We start from the raw sequence: 25037 nt of genomic DNA, 5'->3' as shown, positions 1-25037 counted from the left end.
ATGATTAACATATATTCTGTATTTATTCGTCTACTATAGAATTTCATATAAGTGGAATCATATAATAATGGTCTTTTGTGACTAGCTTCCTCTACTTTGTAGATTATCAAGGTTCATCTGTGTTATAACATGTGTCAGTATTTAATTCATTTTTAATACCAAATAATATTCCATTATATGGATATTACACATTATCACATTTTATTTACATGTTTTATCATGTTTACAGACATTGCATTGCTTATTCTTTTTTACTATTATGAATAATGTTGCTATGAATACACACACACACACACACACACACACACACGTTTTTGTGTGGATTTATTCTCCTGGGTATATACCTGAGAGTAAAACTGATGATTTGGTAACTCTATGTTTAACATTGTAAGTAATTGCTGAACTGTTTTCCAAAGCTTATTCACTATTTTACATCCCCACCAGTGATGGACAAGGATTCCCATTTCTGGTTTAATGTTTGGCATTTTGATTATAAGCATCATAATAGGTGAGAAGTGGTGTTTCACTGTGGTTTTGATTTGCATTTCCCTAGTATTTTCATTTAGGGAATAGGACTGTTGGCCATTTCTTTGGAGAAATCTGTAGTCAGATCCTTTATTCATTTTTAGCTGGGTTATTTAGGTTTCTATTGCTTTTTATATATTGTGAATGTAAGTCCCTTATCAGACATATTTTAAGAATATTATTCCCATTCTGTGGTTTGCATTTTCACTTTCTTTGTTTTTTAAGATTTATTTATTTATTTGAGAGAGAAAGAGAGCAAGAGAGAGAGAGAATGAGCACACAAGCAGGGGAGAGGCACGTGGCGAGAGAGAGAGGGAGAAAAGCAGAACCCTGCTAAGCATGGAACACCACACGGGGCTCCATCTCATGATCCAGAGATCAAGACCTGAGACCAAATCAGGAGTGAGCTGCTCAACTGACTGAGCCACCCAGGCACCAAGCCCCCACAACCTTTTTTAATTTCTTAATGGCATATTTTTTGGAGCACAAAGTATTTAATTTTTATATACTCCTATTTATGCTGGTGTTGTACTTAAGAAATTATTACTTAAGGTGTTGTACTTAACTCAAGGCCCCACATATTTATTCATATAGTTTAGACTAATAATTGTATACTTTTCTTCATTACATTAAGATCTATGGTCAATTTTGAGTTAATTTTTGTGTATGGTTTAAGACAGGGATCCCACCTCTTTTGCAAATGGATATACAGTTGCCCTAAGCACCATTCGTTGAAAAGAACATTTTTCCCATTGACTTGCCTTGGTACTGTTGAAGGTCAGTTGATCATAACTTTATGGGTTTATTTCTGAACTAAAATTGATGTTTGAATATAGTATAAAGTATGAATAACTTTTTTACACCAATATCTAATTTATCTGAATCAGCATTATTTACCAAAGCAACTATATCTTCACTTCCTTTCCTAGCTTTACTGAATTTTCTTTAGCTTATTAGTTATTTAGAAGTTTTATTTTAAAATTTATCAATATTTTTTTCCATTATTTTTGTTATTCTTTTTTAAATTGATTTCTACATCTTCATCCAGAGAAGCCACACTATTAACTTATCAGCATGTGTTACGGTTTTCTACATATTTTTTTTTTCTACTTGGAAACTAAAGTTATACATATGTTCCTGCTGATTCCTCTAGAATTTGAATAGATGCATATTTTATTTTATCTATCATTTCTAGATATTATATGACATCAGGGTTTTGAAATTATGTTGTTTGCCATAATACTGGAATCACAACCCTGATTTCCTATTTTTATGCCCTACTTCTGAAACTTGGAGCTAAATTTTTACTGGGAGTACTTTACATCTCTGCGTTTTCCCCTTTATGCTTTAATTTATTTCATGGTCAAAAAGAGTGCCACGTCCCAAAGTATGAGCTTTGTATTCCAGTCAACTTAGGAAATTTGATAACATTGAGGTAGATCAGACTGCTTTTCTTTTTGGAATAAGAGAACCCTTGTCTCCCTGTCTCCTATTTTCTCCTTCATGATATCAAAGTTGCTTACTCAGTTGAAGTCAAACAGATCTCAATTGTCATTTATAATTTTTTTTCTGAAAAGACATTTGAAGTACTTTAAGGAATGAATTCAACTGCCCAATATTTATGTATCATTTTGTACAGAAAAAAAAAATCCCTACCTAGAGTTAGTTGAAAAACCCTTAGAGGACTTAGAAAACAACTTCCTGGAGAAATAAAGAAGAAGTGTCATGGAATGTCAGAGCTACAAAGGGCCTTTATTTGTCATAGCACCTATGCTTTGATTCATGGTAGGGACTGAGATTGTCTACAGCCATGAAAGTAGAGAATAGAACTATGAGTAAACTCAGATTCTTTTATTTCCTTCCATTTTCTTTTTTTTATATTCTCTGTTATGGCTGTTTCCAAACTGATAGGTTATCCCCTAGTTATCCTATGGGGAAGTTTGGTAAGTGAGACTGTAGCCTTCTTTCCCGAGTACAGTATTTCATGATTTCTTTTTAAAGTCAACTTTTAATCTTTTAAATAAGTCCTTTTTAAAAAGATTTTTATTTATTTATTTGACAGAGAAAGACACAATGAGAGAGGGAACACAAGCAGGAGGAGTGGGAGTGGGAAAAAGCAGGCTTCCCGGAGAGCAGGGAGCCCCATGTGGGGCTTTATCCCAGGACCCTGGGATCATGACTTGAACTGAAGGCAGACGCTTAACAGCTGAGCCACCAGGCGCCCCTTAAATAAGTTCTTTAATTTTGACCTAATTTATAAATCTTACTTTGACGGCCAGACTCTAGGATGGTCTAAACGATCTCTTCTTCCAGGGATTCATACTCTTGCATCATCCTCTTCCCTATGACTTGCTTCCAAACACCAGAGTAAAGCAAAGGGGATGAGATACCACTTCTCTGACCCTGTTACATTGTACAAAACCATCTTGCTGTCAGATTCACTCTGAAGACTCTTCTTTTTGATTTAAGTCTTAGCCCTATTGGGAAAGCCCGCATGTCAAGAACTGTAGGAAGCTTCTGGGAGCAGCGGTGGCCTCCAGCTAACAGCCAGCAGGCAGTCAGACGCTCATTCCTTGGCCACAAGGAAATGAATTCGGCCAAGAATCTGAGTTATGTTGGAAGTGGATTCTCCCTAGTCAGGCCTTAAGATAAGAGTAAAGCTCCACACTGACTCCTTCCTTGGTTGCAGCTTTGTGTCCTCTAAGCAAAAGACTCAGCTAAGCTACGCCTGAACTCCTGACTTACAGAAATGGAAGTGATGTATCTGCATCGTTTTAAGCTCCTAAATTTGTGGAACGCTTCTTATGCAACAATAGATAACTAATACCATAAAATATGCTAATCTGATACATTAAAATGCAACCTCATCAGTGAATGGTTGGTGTACCATTAATGAAGCAAACCGACAATTATCTAACTCAGATCCACCAGCAGGAGCTTGCTAGCAGGCCAGGCAAATGTAACCGACAAGATGCTCTGTCTGCCTGACAGAAACAGATTTGAAGTTTTGAGTAAATGATTTTTGCCCAACTTGTAAACATTAATTGAATTAATTCAATAAAAATTAAGTCAACAAGATGCTCTATGGGCACAATACCAAGTATTTAGTCTAACAAAAATTACAATGACCTAATCTCATTAAGCACTTTACTTTAATAAGCTATCTTTCTAAAACCTCCCCCTCCTTTTTTCTTGCGCACAGAGGGCTTCCTCTTCAGAATTTCCTCTCTCTCCTCTATATCCCTACTTAATAACATCACATAATAATAAGAGTAATAAGAAGAAGCATATCTGTAATATTTTACATTTTTTTTTACTTCTGTCATTTATGCATCATGTCATTAAGCATATATTTAGAGTGTCCTATGTATACATTCAATAATAGGATTTTTAAGATGTATTTATTAATTTATTTATTTATTCAACAGACAGAGATTACAAGTAGGCAGAGGAGATAGGCAGAGAGAGAGGAGGAAGCAGGTTCCCGTCGAGCAGAAAGCCTGATGTGGGGCTCGATCCCAGGACCCTGGGACCATGACCTGAGCCGAAGGCAGAGGCTTTAACCCACTGAGCTCAATGATAGGATTTTTTAAAAGATATTAATTTTTAAAAGATTTTATTTATTTGCTTGACACAGAGGGAGAGAGAGAGTACAAGTAGGCAGAGCAGCAGGCAGAGGGAGAAGCAGACTCCCCACTGAGCAAAGAACCCAACACAGGGCTCCATCTCAGGACCCTGGGATCACTACCTGAGCCCAAGGTAGACATTTAACTGACTGAGTCACCCAGGTGTCCCTCAATGATTGGATGTTAAAATGGACAAGAGACATCTTTCTTGGGCACATTGCCATACCTAATTTTCACTTCACTACACCTGTGTGAACTGTTGATATTATTAGGAAGAAAAATTTGACTCTCTCTGTAACTTGAATGCTCTAACTGCAAATCCAATTTTTACTTTTATCCACTAAAAGAAAACAGCTTGCTTATCTTTTTAATAATCTAAAATGACCTTTATTGATTTTTCTACAATGCACCAAACCTATATTTGCATTTTACTTGTTATCATTGGAATTACATCTTGTATTCTTTTTTTTTTTTTTTTTTACCATATCAGACCTTACAGGGTGCAATCTCACTTTGCTTCATTATTCCTATATTCTCAGAGCTGCAAGAGTTCTTAGAACATAGTAGATAGGTAATAAATACTTTATACAAATAAATATGATTATATTGTTTTATTAGAGAAAAAGGATCACAGTGCTAAATAAAAAGAATGGACTTTGACTTCAAGACATCTTTCTAGCTCTTCAACATGTGTATTTAACTAGTATTGCTAGGAATGTGACAATAAGAGATACAAGGTAGCTGATAAGATATGACATAACTTAGTCTTTAAAAAAAAAACTTTTAAAAACACTTTATTAAAAATACTTTTATTTTCTGGGGTACCTGGGTAGCTCAGTGGGTTAAAGCCTCTGCCTTCAGCCCAGGGTCCTGGAATGGACCCCCACATCAGGCTCTCTGCTCAGCAGGGAGCCTGCCTCCTCCTCTTTCTCTGCCTGCCTCTCTGCCTACTTAGGACTTCTGTCTGTCAAATAAATAAATTTTTAAAAATCTTTAAAAATACTTTTATTTTTTAGAACAGTTTAAGGTTGATAGAAAAATTGAGCAGAAGGAAAAGATTTCCCGTATACTCCCGCCCCCACACATGCACATCCCACACCAGAATGGGAGATTTATTACAGTTGCTGAACCTGCTTTAACACGTCATAATCACCCAGAGTCCATAGTTTACATTACAGTTCACACTTGGTGTGGTACATTCTGTGCCTTAGAACAAGTGTATAATAACATGTATCCAACATTATAGTATCACTTAGAGTAGTTTCACTGCCCTGAAAATCTTCTGTGCTCTGCCTCTTCAGCCCTCCCTCTCTCCTGTCCTTGGCAACTACTGATCTTTTTACTGTCTCCATAGTCTTGCCTTTTCCAGAATGTCATATTGTATTGCACAGTATGTAGAGTTCCCAGACCTGGCTTCTTTCACTTGGCAACATGGTCATTTATGAAGCTGGAAAATCAAAAAACAAAAACAACAACAAAAAGAAAACCTTAATATGATTTAAAAACAAACCACAAAACTTTGGCTGCTATGAAGATAAGCAAGCAAGAAGAAGAATGGACATGTTTACTCCTACCCCTTCCCAAGTCTGTTTCTTCCCCTGTAAGTCTACCCGGGAGAGTAAAACTCAAGAAGCAGATCGACGTCAAGATTGGAGTAAGGTCTGAAATGTCTGGAATATGCTTGGTTACTGTTTTGTTGCTGTGATTAGATATAGATATGCCATTTGGAGCAAACAGCTTTAGCCCACCTGTTACATATCCTGTGAGCAGGTGAGGCTGCAGAATCTTTCTGCACCTGCCTCTAGGCCAGGGTGGTTTGCTCCTTCCCTGTATACCCAGGAAGCATAAGCAGTGAGAGAGAAGAGGCTCTGCCCTGCTTCTCCAAAACCTCATCCCTTAATCTGGGAGCTGCTCAGAATGACACAGTTTGCACACCCACTTGGTGTCAAGTAAAAGGAAGATGAATTGCTATGGAAATCCCAGATGGGATAAACTTGCTCTTTGGCTAACATAAGACCTTTCCATCTATTTCAAAGTTTGCCTCAATTTCAGCATCTATGAAATGGAGGGTGGGGGAAGCACTTATCTCTCAGTTTTTATGAGCATGAAATGTGTGAAGATATGCAAGGTGTGTAGAAGAGTGCTTGGTTTCTGCTTATCTTATGTTAGTATTTATTATTTCTTTAGCTATGACTTTGTTAGTCATTGTTTTCTTAAATAGTTTTCTCTACCAGATGTAATAGGAGCTAGAATACAATCTACCATCTGATAAAAGTATCAGAATTTCAGATTTCTAAAGACGATGGGGATGAGAATTAGGGTTGACTTTCTGTTAAGGAAGCTACCAGCCTGGCCAGGGTCTTCTCCACAGTGAAAACCACGCCTGAATAGCACTGAAGTGTGATTTTTTGAGATTCCTAAGACTCATGATTAAAGATGATTTGCATAGGAAAATTTGCATAGTAATTACATTTCTGAAACATTTTTAGTTAAGCTAGGTGTGTTAAAAGATATATATGTATTAATATGCTTTGTGTCCCTGAGGACACTTAGAAAATTAAAACATTCTTCTCCCATAAGTACCATTTTAAAATAAAAAATTTCCATGACAGAAAAACCAGAAATTTTACTAATTCAGCAGCACTTAGTAAATTTCTACTCTTGTGCAGGATTTCTCTTGAACTACAGTGCATGTGTATTTTCTGTTAGTTTATTTGAACAGGGGTTGCTTTTATTGTTGTAAATATGTGAACTTTTTGACAAAACCGTTTCTCATTTGTCTGAAATGAGACAAATGTTTTTTAGGGTGTTTTTCAAATAAACACCCTAAAAAACATTTCCCCCCCTCCATAATGGGTAATGTTAACAATAAGAGCTATTGTAAGGAATGGTTTTAACTCCAAAATAAATTATAGTTACATACTAAGGATGTTTGGATTTTTCTCTGTTTAAGGAGCATAAATCTAGAACTTCTGAGTAAAACATGGCATCAGACTATCAACATCAATATAGTCATTTCCAAATATCTCATTAATGATTGCCAAAAAACGATACAGAAACACTAAAACAAACACCACTGCTAAAAAGTAATGAATAAGATTTTCATTATTTGAAGTTTTGGAAAAGATTAAGAAACACAAGCATGAAACACAGAAACTTGGCCTTAAGAAATGAAACCAGATCACAGTGGAGAGTTGGGCTAGCCTGGCCCATCATTGGTCTGAAATGTTGGACTGCAAGGGCCACACAGCGAAGGAAACTAAGCATCCACTGCCCTTAAAAACACCAATTTTCTGAGCCAGAGTCATGCCTTGTCCACATGTGCCTCTCTCTCTCTCTCTCTCAATCCAAACAGAAACAGAAATACCCAGGAAGAGGGCATGACAATAACTGATTGCATTCTGAATAGCAAAATTTGGATAAAAGGACTGTTGCAGGTGGGAGTAGATATTCACAGCACTTGAAACCTATGCATACTATAGGTTTTCATGCCACATAGTATGGCAAAACAAGTCCATTTTTAAGCAAAAGTAACTTAGTAGAGACCAGTAACTTACTAAGTTAGTTAGTAACTTACTAAGACCAGGACTCAATAATCAAGAAGATTCCATCTGTACAAAGCCATCCATGTTCCATAAAATCTTAAAAGACATCAGAAATTGCCTTAGACTCTGTACTCATGGGCTCCATTCTGAGTTGTGTGGCATACTGAGGGGTTGAAAGAAAATTTTTCTTGTTAATCAACGATTTTTCTCCTAGGTACATGCTGATATGTATGCACATGTGTATTGCAAGATACACACATGAATGTTTATTATAGCTTTATTTTTAATAGCCGAGACTGGAAACAGCCTGAATAGCAGTTAAGAGAAGCATAAATAAGTTTTTTTTTGTATTTATATAATAATATAACAGTGAAAAAAGATGAACTACAAATACAAGAAAATTAGAGATGTATTGCACACCCATAATATAACAGGAAAGAAGCCAGACAAAAAAGTTTATTCATTTTATATTTGCATTTGCACAAAGTTTGAAAAGAGACAGAACTAAAATATAGTATTTAAGGATATGTCCCTTGATAATAAAACTAAGGAAAGGCAAGAAATTAGTTTCATAAACAATAGGATTATGACTACCTTCTAAGGAGGGAGGACATCACAACTAAGAAAGATGATGTAAGGGGGCTTCTGAAGGAGATGGGGGGCTCTGTTTCTTGACTTAGGTAGTAATTATACAGGTATTTGTCTTATAATAATTCACTGTTGTGCATTTGTTTATTGCACTTTTTGTTTTATAAATGCTGTTTCACAAGTATATGCAAAGGATACCTGCTTTCCTTTGCTCTGATTCCATATCCACACTAACATCCTTTGGATTACTTATCTATGTTTCCATCTGTTTTTGTCCTGAAGAAGATAATTTTCCAAAAAATTAGAAGGAGTCATTGGAATAATCAGAAAACAAGACAGATCCCAAAACAAATTAATACATTGCATACATATTTTACCTTATTTTTTGTGATAACAGCTGACTTTTTAAATTTTTTTTTAAAGATTTATTTATTTATTTGACAGAGATCTCAAGGAGGCAGAGAGGCAGGCAGAGAGAGAGAGGAGGAAGCAGGCTCCCTGCTGAGCAGAAAGCCCGATGCGGGGCTTGATCCCAGGACCCTGAGATCATGACCTGAGCCGAAGGCAGAGGCTTAACCCACTGAGCCACCCAGGCGCCCCATAGCTGACTTTTTTTTAATCTCAAAAGGTCAGACAACATTGAGAGTAGCCTGTGTATATTACCTCATTTAGTCATAACTATAATCTTACAATGTTGATAATACTGTTATCTTCCCTGAAAAGCTGTGTGAATTGAAGCTGAGAAGTGAGATTAAGTTACCTAAGAACACAATTAATTAAAACCCCAGTCTGTCTGATACAGATACCAGTACCGTAACCAGCATATCATACTGAATTATACTAACTCAAAAGTATGGTAACCATGTAATCGGTCAGCAACCACTTGCAGATTAATGACCTGACCTAATTTCATATCTGCCTGACAGAGGACCATGATAAATTCACCCAAGACAACATGACCCTTACTGGCTCCCGGCATGTGTTAATCAGTCTTCCTCTCATACACCTTGACGTTCTTCAATTCCAAAGCTCAGACCTCTATTCCTGCACATGTTAGAGAGCACTGTAACTAAACATCTACATGTCTTCCACTCCAGATGTATGCTAAATTTCCTGAAAGACTTCTTTGTCCTCTTACATTTATCCCCCAAGTTTAACACGGTACCTAGCATATATTAGGTGTTCAATAAGTTCTTGTTAGCTTGAAAAGAACAAATACTGAAAAAAATATGCATCTCACAAACAGGCAGTTACTACCATAATTTTATTTAAAAAACACCCAAAAGTGCCTTTTCATGCAAATAGGCAGACTTCTGTTGCTACTTTAAATGTGCAAAAATCTTTGCAAAGGATTCTTTCTCAGCATGAGCCGTAACATGCATATTGTCGAGATATTCTTTACAGAGGCCAGCTTTTCTGAAAGTACCTGAGCTTTGTGGTTTGTAATGCATTAAATAATTAAGTTGTTTTCAGAACTGTTAAAAGATAAGGTACCTGGTGGATGATCAGCATCCCAGCTATTCTGAGCAAAACTAGTTTTATTCTGTCTTCTGAGATTCATAAACATGAAAATTGTTTCTAAATTAAATGCATCTATATTGTGATTGAAAGACATTTCACTATTCCAGATAATTTAAGAGATAAGTCTTGATTTCATGTTCGAATGAACATTATTATATCGAACAATTAAAGAAGTTGTTCTTTTGGTGTCTAGATACAATGATATGTGGAATGAATTTCCCACCAGTTCTGCTTTTTAAGGTTTGAACATGGTTAATCAATATATTGGTTAATAGTTGCCATATATCTATTAAAGTAAAATACAATGCCTATAACCTTAGAATTATATAGAACCTATACAATTTTTTAAAGATTTATTTATTTATTTATTTATTTATTATTTTTTAGATGGATTGAGAGAGAGAGCACAGGGCGGCAGGGGCAGAAGGAGAGGAAAAGAGAGAATAAGCAGACACCATGCTGAGGCTACAGCCTAATGCGAGGCTTGATCTCAAGACCCTGAGAGCATGACCTGAGTTGAAATGAAGAGCCAGTCTTAACCGGCAGAACCACCCAGGCACCCCTATACGACATTTTTTAAACAAGATTCCGAAGAGATTTCCATATTTCTCCATGCTTATCTATTACCATTTTGATCACTATTTTTCATTTGGCCTGGTAAAACTCATCATTAATAATTTAGAATTCATAGAATCATTAGATAATAAATTAGAATTCTAGTTAATATAGTTTGACTGAGAACACATTCACTCAGAAACAAAAGCTGTGAATAATGCCTAAGGTCACTTATTATAAAAACAACAAAAAAATATATTGATTTTATTTGATAGTAAGGCAGCTGTTTCTCTGGGATAGTTGAACATTTGTTTTGCTTAGACTTAGAACAATGGGTAACAGTATCTGACAGGGTTCCACTTTCAGTCCATGCTGCTTTTAAAATATGAAAAGCACAGTGACGCCTGGGTGGCCTGATCATTTGGGCATCTGCCTCCCTTTGGGTCATGATCTCAGGTCCTGGGATCCAGCCCCGCATCAGGCTCTCTGCTCAGCGGCGAGTCTGCTTCTCCTTCTGCCTCTGTGATCCCTCTCCCTTGTGATTGTTTTGTTCTCTCTAAAATAAATAAAATCTTAAAAAAAATTAAAAATATGAAAAGCACGTAAAATGGATTAAAAAACTATCTTATTTTCTTTTATTTTTCCTACCAACCATTCATTTACTTCTAGGTCTTCTCACTGAAGGACTTTTGCCTTCACCTGGGACTAAATATGTTATTAGTACCATAAGACTCAGATGACCCTTAATAATGGACTGGAGTGGATGGTATACTTCAAGAAAGGAAAATGCAGAAGAAAATTTGTATATGATTTTGTTTTAACCCAGTCCTTGTTTAAATTAATACAATGATGTCTGGAGACAATGGGTCATAAATGAAGTGGGTATAAAGCAAAGGGCACACCATGCCTATTGCAGTTCAGCTGTAATTTTGCAATTATCTTCACCTCTAGTAATTTTATTTGTTTTAAGTACTGGAGGGGAGAGGATGAGAAATGAAAACACGATTTCTTCTTGGCCTTATATCCTTGAGGTCAGCCTTACCTAGATACACAGGATTATGGATATTGCCTGCGTTCCTTTGTTCCTCTCACAAATACTTATTGATGCCTACTATGTATCTGATTCTGGGTTAGATGTCTGGAATACTCTGAGGCAAAATGATGAAGCAACAACAACAACAACAACAAAACCCTTACCTTGATACAGTTTTTATTCTAGTAGGACAAGGCAGACAGCAAACAAAAGATAATATATTGTTTAGTGTTATATAACATGGTAGAAGTTAGTAAGTGCCAAGAAAAATAGACTGGGGAAAGTGGGCTAAGGGTCTCGGGGAGAGGAGTTATATGATGTCATTTCTAATGTGGCAGATCACTCAGGTGCCTCGGCTGTCAGGTCAGGTAAGTCTCGCAAGGCAGGAATTTGGTGGAAAATTGACCAGTCTATAAAAAAATAGCATGGGTGGATGGGCGCAGCAAGGGGAGGGCCTTAAAGCGATTTTGATGAGCAAGTGATTAGTCTTGGTAAGTAAGCTCTTTCAGTGGGCTCACGGATTTATATCCTGTGAACAAGTATTTGGGGAGCAAGCAGCTCAGGAATTATTGTTTGGTTTAGTGTTGTTGGACATAAGTTTAGAAAATAGTATCTATTCTGAGTATCATTTAATATTGGAAGCTATGTTGGCTTCAGTACTTATTCAGACTTCGTGCCTTTATTTTTGAAATGGGAGTTGTAAGTATTAAATAAGATCAAACATGTAAGGCACTTAAGTCTGAGACTGATGTTGAATAAATATGCAATATATGCTAGCTGATATTATTTTTATAGGACCTTATTGAATAAAACATACACATTTTGATGCCAACATCAGAGAACCAGTTTCTGGTATGAGACTGTGTAATTTCAAATTCTGAACATCACTTGTTAGCTTGTCTCCCATTATAGATCGCAACTGTCTTTAATCATCTTTCCATGTCTTATAACTGGAATGTAAAACAACACATTTCTTTTTTTTTTTTGCTTTGCTTTTGGATTGCCCATATCCAAACCAAAGTGACTGAAACCAAAATATGTGTGCTTGTCTAACCTACGCTATTAACAAGCATTGTTTTATTTGCAGAATGACATGAATTACATAGCATCCAGTGGACTTCTGTTTAAAGATGGCAAAAAACGGATTGATTACATCCTGGTTTACAGGAAGTCAAATATACAATATGACAAAAGAAACACATTTGAAAAGAACCTCCGAGCAGAAGGCCTGATGTTGGAAAAGGAAGTAGGTGCTTTAATAACACTTCTTATGTGACATAATGGGCTAGGAGGGATATAATCTCTTATGTTTTAGCATGGGAAGCGTATCACACATGTTTCTATAAAATGCATAGTTATTTTCTCCCAAATGTAAAAGAAATACGTATGTATGGTCCCATTTAAATGTGTATTCCTTTTTTACTTACACATTTCCGTAAATTTAAATATTTTTCAAAGGGCATAACTATTTTTACGATTTCACAAATTGAAAAAGAAATCATTATACCTATATAAAGTACAAAACCTACGAAACGAAAAATGCTGAAAGAGTGCCAAGCCGTTAATGTCTGGGTTTTAATATTGGAACTGTAAATGAGTTCCTCCTCAGTCCTTTTTTTTTTTCCCCCTAATGCTTTTATTTTATTTCAGACCTTGTTTTTTTTTAGGGCTATTTTAGGATCACGACAAAACCGAGAAGAAGGTACAGAGATTTCCCATAGACCTCCTGCTCCCACAGATTTTCTCCCATCATCAAGATCCTTGTACCAGAGTGATACCTTTGTTAGGATTAATGAACCTACATGGGCTCATTATTATCACCCATAGTCCAATAGTGGTCACTTTTGACGTTGTACATGATATGGGTTCGGGTAAATGTATAATAACATGAACAACATGTATCTACCCTATGGTATAGTGCAAAGTATTTTCACTGTCCTAAAAATCCTGTGTGTTCTGCCTTGTGCCTCTCTCTGCCACCTTCAGCTCCCGGCAACCACTGATCTTCTTACTGTCTCCATAGTGTTACCTTTCGCAGAATGTCTGATAGTGGAATCATACAATTTATAGCCATTTCAGGCTTGATGTCTTCCACCGACTCATATGTACTTAAGGCTGCTCCATGTCTTTTCATGGCTTTATAGATAATTCCATTTTAGTGCTGAAAACTTTTCCATAATATAGATGTACCACAGTGTGTTTCTTCATTCACCTACTGAAGGACCTCTTGGTGGCTTCTAGGCTTTGACAGTTATGAATAAAGCTGCTTTAAGCATCCTTGTACAGGCTTTTGTGTGGACATAAGTTTTAAACTTTGGGTAAATACCAAGGAGTGGACTGCTGGATCATATGGTAAAAGTATGTTCATTTTTGTGAGAAACCTTCACACCGTCTTCCCAGATGGCTGTCCCATTTTACATTCATTCCCACCAGCAATGAATGAGAGTTCCCATTGCTCTAAGTCCGTACCAGCGCTTGCTGCTGCCAGTATTCTGAACAGTGGCCATTCTAGTAGGATAGTAGATAGTGGTAGCTCATTTTTTTAATTTGCATTTTCCTGACGTATGATGTACAGCATCTTTTCATGTGCTTATTTGTCATCTATATATCTTGTTTGGTGAGGTATCTGTTAAGGCCTTTCAGCTGTTTATTTTCTTATTGTTAAGTTTTAATTTTTTTTTTTTTAATTTATTTGACAGACAGAGATCACAAGTAGGCAGAGAGGCAGACAGAGAGAGAGGAAGGAAAGCAGGCTCCCTGCTGATCAGAGAGCCCGATGCGGGGCTCGATCCCAGGACCCTGGGATCATGACCTGAGCCGGTAGCAGAGGTTTTAACCCACTGAGCCACCCAGGCGCCCCATTCTTATTGTTAAGTTTTAAGAATTCTTTATATATTTTGGAGTAACTGTTCTTTATCAGATATGTCTGTTGCAAACATTTTTTTTTTTTTTAGTCTGTTGCTTGTTTTCTCCTTTCTTTTTTTTAAAAATATTTTTATTTTTTTATAAACATATAATGTATTATTAGCCCTAGTAGTACTGGTCTGTGAATCGCCAGGTTTACACACTTCACAGCACTCACTATAGCGCATACCCTTCCCCAATATCCATAACTCATTTCTTTTGACACTGTCTTTCACAGAGCAGAAGTTTTTAATTTTAAGCAAGTCCAACTTATCGATTTTTTTCATGGACTGTATTCTTGGTATTTTATTTTATTTATTTTTTAATTTATTTTTTAAATTTTAAAAAGATTTTATTTATTTATTTGACAGACAGAGATCACAAGTAGGCAGAGAGGCAGGCAGAGAGAGAGAGAGAGAGAGAGGGAAGCAGGCTTCCTGCGGAGCACGGAGCCCGATGCGGGGCTCGATCCCAGGACCCTGAGATCATGACCCGAGCCGAAGGCAGCAGCCCAAACCACTGAGCCACCCAGGCGCCCCTATTTTTTAAATTTTTTAATCTTTTTTTATTGTCTTGTTAGTCACCATAAAATACATCCTTCGTTTTTGATGCAGTGCTCCAAGATTCAGTGTTTATGTGCAACACCTAGTGCTCCTTGCCATACGTGCCCTCCTTAATACCCACCACCAGGCTTAGCCTGGTGGTATATTTTAAAAAGCATCCTCATACCCAAGGTCATATAAATTTTTTCTTATTTTGTCTTTTAAGAGTTACTTAGTTTTTCGTTTTACATTTAGGTCTTGATCTATTTTTAGCTAATTTTCATGAAGGGTGTAAGGACTGTGTCTAGATTTGTTTAGATAGCTTTTGCATGTGGATGTCCAGTTGTTCCAGCATCATGTGTTTAAAAAACAGTTTTTGCTTCATTGTTTGACCTTTGATTCTCTGCAAAAGATTAGCTGGCTTTCATAAGTCATAGATATTTATGTGGGTCTATTTCTAGGCTCACTATACTGTTCCATTTTTCTACTTGCATACTTATTCACTAATTCCACTACTGTAGTTAGTTAGTCAGTCTTGAAGTCAGGTAGCACCAGTCCTCCAAATGTGTTATCCTCCTTCAAAGTTGTGTTTGCTATTCTGGGTCTTTTTCTTCTCCATAATCTTTGTCAGTATCCACAAAATAACTTGCTGAAATCTTGATTGGCATTGCACAAATATATAGATAAGTTGAGACGAACTGACATCTTAACAATATCGTCTTCCTATCCATGAACATGAAATCTCTCTCCATTTATTTAGTTCTTTGACCTCATTAAATAGAATTTTATAGTTATCCTCATATAGATATTGTACATGTTTTCTTTAGATTTATACTCAAGTAATTAGATCTTTGTGGTACTAATGTAAATGGTATTGTGTTTTTACTTTCAAATTCCATTGTTCATTGCTGAAAGAAAGCTATAACTTGCATATATTAACCTTCCATCTTCTAAAATCCTGTTGTAATTATTTATTGGTCCCAGGATTTGTTTTTGTTGTTATTGTTGATTTGTTTGAAATTTTTACATGTCTCTGTCATCTATGTCATCTGAGAACAAGAGAGTTTTCTTTATTCCTCCTGAGTCTATGTACCATTTTTGTTCTTTTTATACCACACTGTATTCGCTAGTACTTCCAGTATAATGTTGAAAAGGAGTAAACAGGTGCCTTTTTCCTGATCTTAGTAGGAAAGCTTCTAGTTTCTTACCATTAAGTATGTTAGCTGTAGGTGTTTTATAACAATCCTTTTCAAGTTGAATAAGTTCAACTTTATTGCTAGTTTACTTAGTTTTTATCATGAATGGATATTGAATTTTGTCAAATGCTTTTTATGCATCTATTAATATAATCATATGATTTTTCCTTTTCAGCCTGTTGATATGATGGATCACATTAGTTGATTTTCAAATACTGAAATGGCCTTGCATACTTAAGATAGATCCCAATTGGTTGTGGTATATAATCCTTTTTATACATTGTTAGATTCTATTTCCTAATATTTTGTTAAAAATTTTTGTGTCTATGTTCATGACAGATATCGGTCTTAGTTTTTTTGTTTGTTTGTTTGTTTGTTTTTTTCTTGGAGTGCCTTTGTATGATTTTAATAATAGTGTAGTGCTGGCCTCATAGAATGAGTTAGGATGTTTCCTCTCCACTTCTGTACTCTGAAAGACATTATAGAAAAGTGGCACAATTTCTCTGCTTGGTAGAAACCATCAGTGTACCTATCTGGGCCTGGTGCTTTTCCTCTTGGAAAGTTATTAATTAATGATTCCGTCTCTTTAATAGATACAGATCCATTCAGATTGTGTACTTTTTGTATGTGAATTTTGGCAGATTGTGTCTTTAAAGAAACTGGCCCATTTCATCTATATTATCATATGTGAGCATAGAGTGAATCATAATATTCCTTTATTAACCTTTTAATTTCCATTGGCTCTGTAGTCAAGTCCCCTCTTTCATTTCTGATACTGATAGTTTGTGTCTTCTCTGTTTTTCTTAGTAAGCTGTCTAGAGGCTTAATGATTTATTGATCTGTTCAGAGAATAAATATTTCACCAATTTTTCTGTTGTTGTTTTTTTCTGTTCCCAATTTTACTGGTTTATCCACTAATTCTTTTTTATTGAAGTATTGTTGACATAATGTTATGATATGATATGCTTTAATTCTTGTTCTTTTTTTCTACTTATTTTGATTTTAATTTTCTTTTTTTTCTAGTTTCTTAAGGTAGAAACTGAGATTATTGACTTTAAATCTTCCTTCTTTTTTTAAGTACATGCAATCAATGCTATAAATTTACCCCTAAGCACAACTTTCACTGTATTTAAATTTTAGATAGTATTTTATATATATATATATATATAAAATATATATATATAAAATATCCTGAGGGACACCTAACAGTGTCCCTCAAGATATATACTGATAAATTGTGTTTACACTTGCACAAAGCAGGAAAATATTTTTTCCTCTGGAGATTTCATTTTTGCCCTATGTGTCATTTGGAAGTGTGTTATTTAATCTACATATATTTTGAGATTTTCCAGTTATCTTTCTGTTATTGATTTCTAGTTTAATTCCATTGTGGTCTGAAAGCAGACATTGTAACATGATCTCTACTCTTTTAAATTTGTTAAGATATGTTCTATGGCCCAGAATATAATTTATCTTCTGAATGGACCATGTGAGTTTGAGAAAAATGTGTATTCTGCTGTAAATGAAGTAATTTATAGATGTCAATTATATCTACTTGATCAATGGTGTTTGTGAGTTCAACGATTTTCTTACTGGTTTTCTGCCTGTTGGGTTTGTCTAATTCTGATAGAGGATTGTTAAAGTCTCCATCTGTGACAGGGGATTCATTTGTTTCTCCTTGCAGTTCTGTCAGTTTTTGCCTCACACAGTTTGACATTCTTATGAGGTGCATACATATTAAAGGTTGTTATGTCTTCTTGGAGAATTGGCTCCTTTTATCATTATGAGATGGCCTTCTTTATCTCTGACAACTTTTTTTCCTTGAATGATTGTTTTAAAGTGTTTTTTAAAGAATGTTATTTTTTTTCTACTGAAACAATAAAACTATCAATGTCCATTAAAAAAATAGAAAGTAGGTAAAGAGAAAGGAGATAGAAACATATCTTTCACACTCCTTTTATCAAAAACAAAAACAAAAACCTCTTGCCATCAAGTCCTAAAAAACATCCATTAAACACATAATTACAAAAGAAAAAAAATCTTAATGTGAAAAACTTAAAGTATAAAAATGTACAAAGTAAGAAGTTAAAGTTTACATCTACTAGCTCCCAAATCATGTCCTTTTCTTTATTATTAGCCCTATTAATACCTTGATTTTATTCTCCTAGGTGTCCCTCAGGATATTTTCTATGTATATATAAAATGTATACATTTTTTAGAAAAAAACAGTCATTTTATGCATACTAGTCTACTACTCCAATCTGTCATTTAACAATGTACTATGAATATCTTAAATTGCCATTATATTTTGATCCAGCTCATCTTTTTTGTAAGGTGTATAGTGTTACAACTTGGGGATTTAATTAGCCGTTCCCTTATTCGAAGAAAATTTTTAAATTAAGTTTTTGAGGAGCCTCTAAATTACTACAAGTGTGATTCAACTACTTTTCTAAAGAATGGCACAAAGTGAAAATTGTTGATCATTTCTTTGATTAAATATCTAAGTAATTTGCTAATCAGTGTCAGTGAAATAGAGTGCTCACAGGTACTTACATATGAAATGGGAGCCTCCTCCCCTTTATTCCCACAGGACAGCTCCTGTTGTTAGTTTTCTAAGAAACACATAAGGATATACTGAATTATAAGTTGAGGAGGCTCTAGAAAACTGATGTATTTATATTTATTAGCACTTTTAAAATATATATAAAATAACATTACAATGCCTTGACTTTTTACAAGGTAAGGATTTATTCACACACTGTCTAGTGCTATAGAATTGATCAAGTTGAGTTCTGGTCTCAATTTCTATTGACTCCTTTAATTGTGTTTCCCTTTTTTGTTTTTTTTCTGGGAATTTTAATCCAGAACATCCATATCACTAGAGTAATTCAACCAACAAGTATTTATTACAAAAACCTTATGAACTCAGTCTTGTGATAAGATTTTATTTCCCCATGATTTCTCCTCCATATAATCAATCATTTCCTCATCTGTTCCCAGAGCAATTTATACATACCTCCCATTATAATATTATTAGTTATTTTGCTTACATATCTCCAATTATTTATTAATTCAGCAAATAATCTTACCACATACTATTCAAGCTACTGGGGATCCAATCAGTAAGTAGACTTTCATTGACACTACATAGGAGTCAGTCTTTCATAATTATGATAACTTATCATAATCTGTGATAAGTGACCCCTCCCCCCAAAAAAAGTAATCCTAGAAAGATTTATATCAAGGGCAGTGATCTAGTCTGAAGGGTGAGGCAACACTAGAGGAAGGGAAGAAGTGAAATTAAAAAAATAATCTTTGAAGTTTAAAAATGGATAATACCTAAAATAAGTCAAATAAAAGGGCGAGACATGGTTTTCAGTACTGACTACATATTCTAATCACCTGGGGATCTCTTAATCTATTAATGCCAAACCCCATCATCATAGGAATCAATTGATTATCTTAATGGTAGTGGGAGGAAGGACCCTGGCATTTTTTAGTACCAGAATAAAAGGGTACTAGATGAGTATGGAAAGAATGGTGAGGGCTAAATACTTATACCTAGTAATATAAGACTTTTGATGACTTTCTTAAGAAAAATGGGGAACTATTGAAAAAATTTAAGCAGGGCAGGATCATGACCATATTTGTTTTCTAAGAAGATACCTTGGAATCCTAAAAAGAGGATAGATTTGAAGAGTAGGACTAAAGGCACAGATATCATGGATGGCATTAGAGAGGGAGGAGGAAGATATGGATCTGATAAATATTTAAGTTAAAATGTAGATACTTGGTTTGGTTATGATAGGAAAAGAGAGGAAGATCTCAAGGGTAATTTAGGATTGTGGCTTGAGCTATTTCTTTATTCATTCAAGGAGCATTAATGAAGTACTTATTATACACTATCTTCTGGAGATAAATGGGAATCAAGATAGATAAAAATGGGTAACATTCTCATAGGAGAGAAACCATAAATCAACAAGAAAAACTGCATAATGAGAAATGTCATGCAATTATTAAAACAGAATAATTTATTAAAGTTTTTTTTCAAGTTTTATTTATTTTAGAGAAAGAGAATTAGCAGGAGTTTGTATGTGTTGGGGGAGGGTCAGAGGAAGAGGAAGGAAGAGAATCTCAAGCAAACTCCCCACTGAGCATGCAGTCTAACAGGGGGCTTGATCTTACACCCATGGTGATCATGATCTGAACTGAAATCAGGAGTCAGATCCTTAACTGACTGAGCCACCCAGGTGCCCCTCAAACAGAATAACTTATATAGGGAATATGGCTAGGTAGTTAGTTATGTATGCATGTGTGATCCGAAAGAGTTATAAATGAAAAGGAGTCCATCATGGGAAGATTAGGGGACAGAATACTATTGGCAGAAAGAATAGCCAGTACAAAACTACTTTTGACAAGAAGAGAGCAAATTCGGGGAGAAAGTGGAGTGGGATTATGGGAACAAAGATTGTAAGCTAGTAATTAAGGGACCTTTGAGAAATATAAGTAGAAAATGTTTGAATTTTGTGTTAGAGCCCACTGAGGAGTGTGAACTGAAAGTTAATGCTTTTGTCTTTAGTACATAGATGGTAATATAAGCCACGTATTAGGATGAAGCCACTAGAGAGAAGAAAAGAAAATGCATCTAGGGGACAGCCTGTAAAATGTAGGAGAGGAGAGTAGACATTTGAAGGAGTTGGAGGTAGATGGAAGAGGCAAAGAAGAGGAGTCACAAGGAAAAGGGACTAGCAGGGTAACGTACCGCTGAAAAGTCCGGTAAGACAAGAAGAAGGCTCGTTCCATTGGAGGTTGAGAAAAATCTTTGGTGAAAGCAAGGAGAATCCTCTCTCTGAGGAGACAGACGTGCAAGCAAGATGGACATGGTTTGAAAAGTGGAAAAGCAGAGACAGCAGCTAATGTTGCCCAGTGGGTGGGAGGATGGAAAGCAGTAGCCAGAGATGGGCAAGAGCTCTTAGGAGGTTTCATTCTCTCCTTCTTTCTTTATTCTTGTATGAGATGCTTAAATGGTGATGGGAAAGAAGGGTGAGGAGAGGGTGAGAAGAGGGAGGGGAGGGAAAAGAAAGGGTTTGTAATACGAGGATAGAGAAAAGGAAATTATGAACATGTCAGCAAGTATCAGACTTGTTAGCTGAAAAATAGGAATATCCCTCAAGCAACAAGTTCCCAGTTTTTAAATTTACATTCACCAGAGCTAAGCCTTGAGTCTGGCAGAGAACAGGTTTCAAATCCTCATTGTATCACACGTTCACATGGACAATTTCTAGACGATCACATCATCAATAGTTAGGGATTCATAGTGGAAGGCCATATGAATGAAGAGGTAGATGATCTGTAACTGTGCTTGTGTTCCAAGTACACTTTCAGGTTGTATGAGCAATTTGTCTTCTTAGATCTGTTCTTTTTCAACTACCACATTCTGTTTTCTTTCAGCTCTCTGCCACTGGCTTGCAGAGAGTGACTTTGTAAAAACTCAAGTTTTTAAATTCCTTCTCTCAAGAGTGAATATTCTACTTCTTGGGAATTTTGGATGGAATAATTAAATAATAATGTGAAGTGTGAAGGCGGTGGGTGTTTGTTCCATCCAAAAAGGCTGCCTTCATCAGAGCTAACAGAATAGCGGCAGATTGGGAGCTTTTGATTCCAAGGGGGAAAGTAATCTTTCTCCCTGGCAACACCTTCCCTTCACCAACCCCCTGCTCAGTAGCTGCAAGAACACGAAACTACTTTTGTTTTGTTTTAAGTAGAGGTATAACAAAAGAGAAATTAAGTTGAGGAAGTTATAAAAGAAGACAGTTCATGCTGCTTGAAAAAGACCTATATATATTTAAAGTTAAGACATACAAAATTAGAAATGTTCTAGCTGTATGTGCACTTAGCTTGACATTTCACTCCTTGATGGTAGAATTAATGTAGAAACATCTTTCTAAAGCATCTCTTTTATTTAAGTGTATTAGATATTTTCACATCTTAAAGGTTGACAGGAATGAATTAATAATCAGTGCTATGCCAGCTATTCATGATGCTAATTTGAATTTTGACATAGTGCCTCTTCCAGAATAATTCTGGTTTATTTGCATTCTTGTTTCCATCATCTCTTGGTGAGGTACAAGTTACATAGGACGTGTACTTAAAATAAGTTAACTCACTCATTCATCCATTCAACAAATGTTTAGTGAGTGACTACTCTGTGCCCAGCATGGAACTCAGTGCTTAGTAAACATAGATGAATAAAATGAAGATCGCTTCTTCCATGGCACTAACATAAATAAATAGATTCACATATTAGAAGATAATAAATACAACAAGGAAAAGAATAGAGAAGGTGAGAAAGATGGGGCAAGCACAAGCAAGTTGTAACAAGTGACCGGAAGATAAGAAGTAGAATGAGTGAGGGATAAGGTAGTAAGAGAGAGTGATTAGCAAGATATTGAGCATGAGATTATAAAAGGCTGTGTAGGTCACTGAAAACACTTTGGCTTTCACTCTGAATGCGAAAGGGTTCTGAGAACTTATATGATCTGAGTTCTATTTTAAAGAGTTACTCTGGCTCTTATGCTATGAATACATTATTGGGGGCAAGAATGTGAGTAGAGATTCTGTTGGACAGCACTGTAGGAATCTAAGCCAGAGATGATGATGGTTTAGACCAGGGTGGGAGCTGTGGGGAAGAGGAGAGTGATCGACTCTGGTTGTACATACTGTAAGGTAAAACAAATCAGGATACACCTGGTAGAATAGAACCCAAGCTCTCCTGCTGTGGGAGTTAAACCTTCTAATACCTCTCCTAAAATGTGTGTCATTCACACCTTCTTCATGCCACAACTGTACTCTGGCAATCAACATGCCTAGGCTTCAGGAACCATGATGCTCTGAATGAGAATGAGATCTCCATTCACACTAGATTAAGGTCCAGCTCCTGAAAGACCATTTTTTTTTGTCCCAGGAACTGTGTGTTTCACAATAGAGATTCCTACTTTCAAACTCACATGGTACCATCGGAGGGAATGCAATGTTCAAACATCAGTGCATTTCTCAAGGGCTTGTTACTCAGTCTTAAATCATTCCACGCGTAGAATGTGTCAGTCTGGTATAGATTGGTTTTTGTCTGTGTCTAGACTCATTCATTTCACAGAGGCCTTTCTTCCAGATCTGAGGAAAATTAATACCTGATATGTTTTCTGTAATCTTGAGGGTGTCATTTTTTTCTCTATTTATAGCTGCTAAAAAAGAGCCCACTTCTCCCTAGGAACTAGCTATAACATACAGGTATAGGATAATTTAAATACACGTAAAGGAAGAGATATTTTCCAAAGAGACCCTAGTCCACAGAAATAGTTATATTACAATTATACCCAATTTATATTACCAGAAAAATATTTAATTCTTTAATCACTTGATTCTAGTTACTGTAGAATTTCCCCCAAATATAGGTTGTTACTGGTTTTATAATTGTATAACTCAAAAGGCCTATTATTGAAGGCTTACACAACTAAAGGATAAAGAATTACAGAGAAAAAAGAGAAAGAGCGTGTGAGAGAAAGATTCTAGTGAAGCTTTGAAATTAGCTATTATTTTGGCTCACGTCTGATTAAAGAAGCATGCTCTTGACAGAGAATGAACAATTCAGGATATCCTCTTACACTTGAGTAGTTTCTGTGTCCAGCCTCTCATAACACTCCTAACAGCTCTCTGAGTTAAGATCATTGTCTCCAGTTCTCAGGAGAGAAAGCAGGATCAGAGAGATAAGGTAATTTCCCCAAGCTCACAGAGCTAAGTAAATGGTAAAGATGGAATTAGTGCTTAAGTCTTTGTGATTCCAAACACTTTGTTCTGTCTACCATACCATGTGATTTTTTTTTTTTTTTTCTAAGTAAGCAGTTAGGATTGAAGAACTTTAAGTTGTGCCTGGTAAGTGAAAAGGCAAGTTGGTCTAACACCAGTAGCCAGCACTATAATTTCAAAAGAAAGATCTTTGTTATCAGTTTCAATATAAGAACTTTTGTATGACTAAAGCAGGAAAAACTATAATAAAACATGACATTCTTCTTTCACTTGCCTCATTGAAGGAGTCATTTAAATGCGTATGTTTTGTATGTTTAGATTTTCTTGATCTATCACTCCTACACAGAAACCTTTCTCTTTTTTTTATTGAATTCAATTTAGTTAACATGTAGTGCAGTTTCAGGGGTAGAATTTAGTGATTCATTAGTTGCATGTAACATCCAGGGCTCATTACATTAAGTGCCCTCCTTAATACCCATCACCCAGTTACCCATCCCCCCACCAACAACCTTCAGTTTGTTCCCTGTAGTTAAGAGTCTCTTCCGGTTTGCCTCTCTCTCTGTTTTTATCTTATTGTATTTTTTCCTTCTCTTCCCCGATGTTATCTGTATTGCTTCTTCATTTCCACGTGAGTGAAAACATATGGTATTTGTCCTTCCCTGACTGACTTATTTCTCTTAGCATTATACCCTCCAGTTCCATCCACATCATTGCAAATGGCAAGATTTCATTGTTCTTAATGGGTGGGTAATATCCCATTATATATGTATACCACATCTTCTTTATCCATTCATCTATCAGTGGACATCGGGTCTCGTCCCATAGTATGGTTGTTGTGGACATTGCTGCTATAAACATTGGGGTGCATGTGGTCTAAATTCAAAGGCCTGTTAATATTTAACATATACTGTGTCATTGTTAATTTAATTCCCACATTTTTTTACCTGTAATTTAAAACAAGCATATTCAAAGTAGGAAAGCTCTTTGGAAATTATACTTATATGAAAGCATGTTTTGCTATTTTTCCCATGATGATTTGCAAAATACAAGTACCTCAGTACCCCTGGGGATAAAAATATATGTTTATAAAAAATAAAAAATTAAAAAAAAAAAAAATGAGACCAAAATAAACACACTCATGGATAGCAGGACTCAGAAATCAAAAAAAAAAAAAAGAAAAAAAAACTCTCAAGAAAAAA

The 25037-nt window shown here is 35.7% G+C and overlaps 1 protein-coding gene across 2 annotated transcripts in view; it reads left to right on the top strand.

The window, feature by feature from the left end:
* ANO3 (anoctamin 3) overlaps nucleotides 1–25037 on the top strand; it is a 412105-nt gene that overhangs the window by 272848 nt on the left and 114220 nt on the right. For both annotated transcript variants that reach the window (XM_059406869.1, XM_059406879.1), the window contains one exon: nucleotides 12481–12639. In XM_059406869.1, coding sequence (XP_059262852.1) covers nucleotides 12481–12639 — 159 coding nt within the window. The remainder of the gene's footprint in view (nucleotides 1–12480; nucleotides 12640–25037) is intronic.

Source organism: Mustela nigripes, chromosome 1, assembly GCF_022355385.1.
Source record: "Mustela nigripes isolate SB6536 chromosome 1, MUSNIG.SB6536, whole genome shotgun sequence".
Classification (NCBI taxonomy): domain Eukaryota; kingdom Metazoa; phylum Chordata; class Mammalia; order Carnivora; family Mustelidae; genus Mustela; species Mustela nigripes.
The sequence above is the reverse complement of the archived record's forward strand: the minus strand, read 5'-3'. Positions and strand labels throughout refer to the sequence as shown.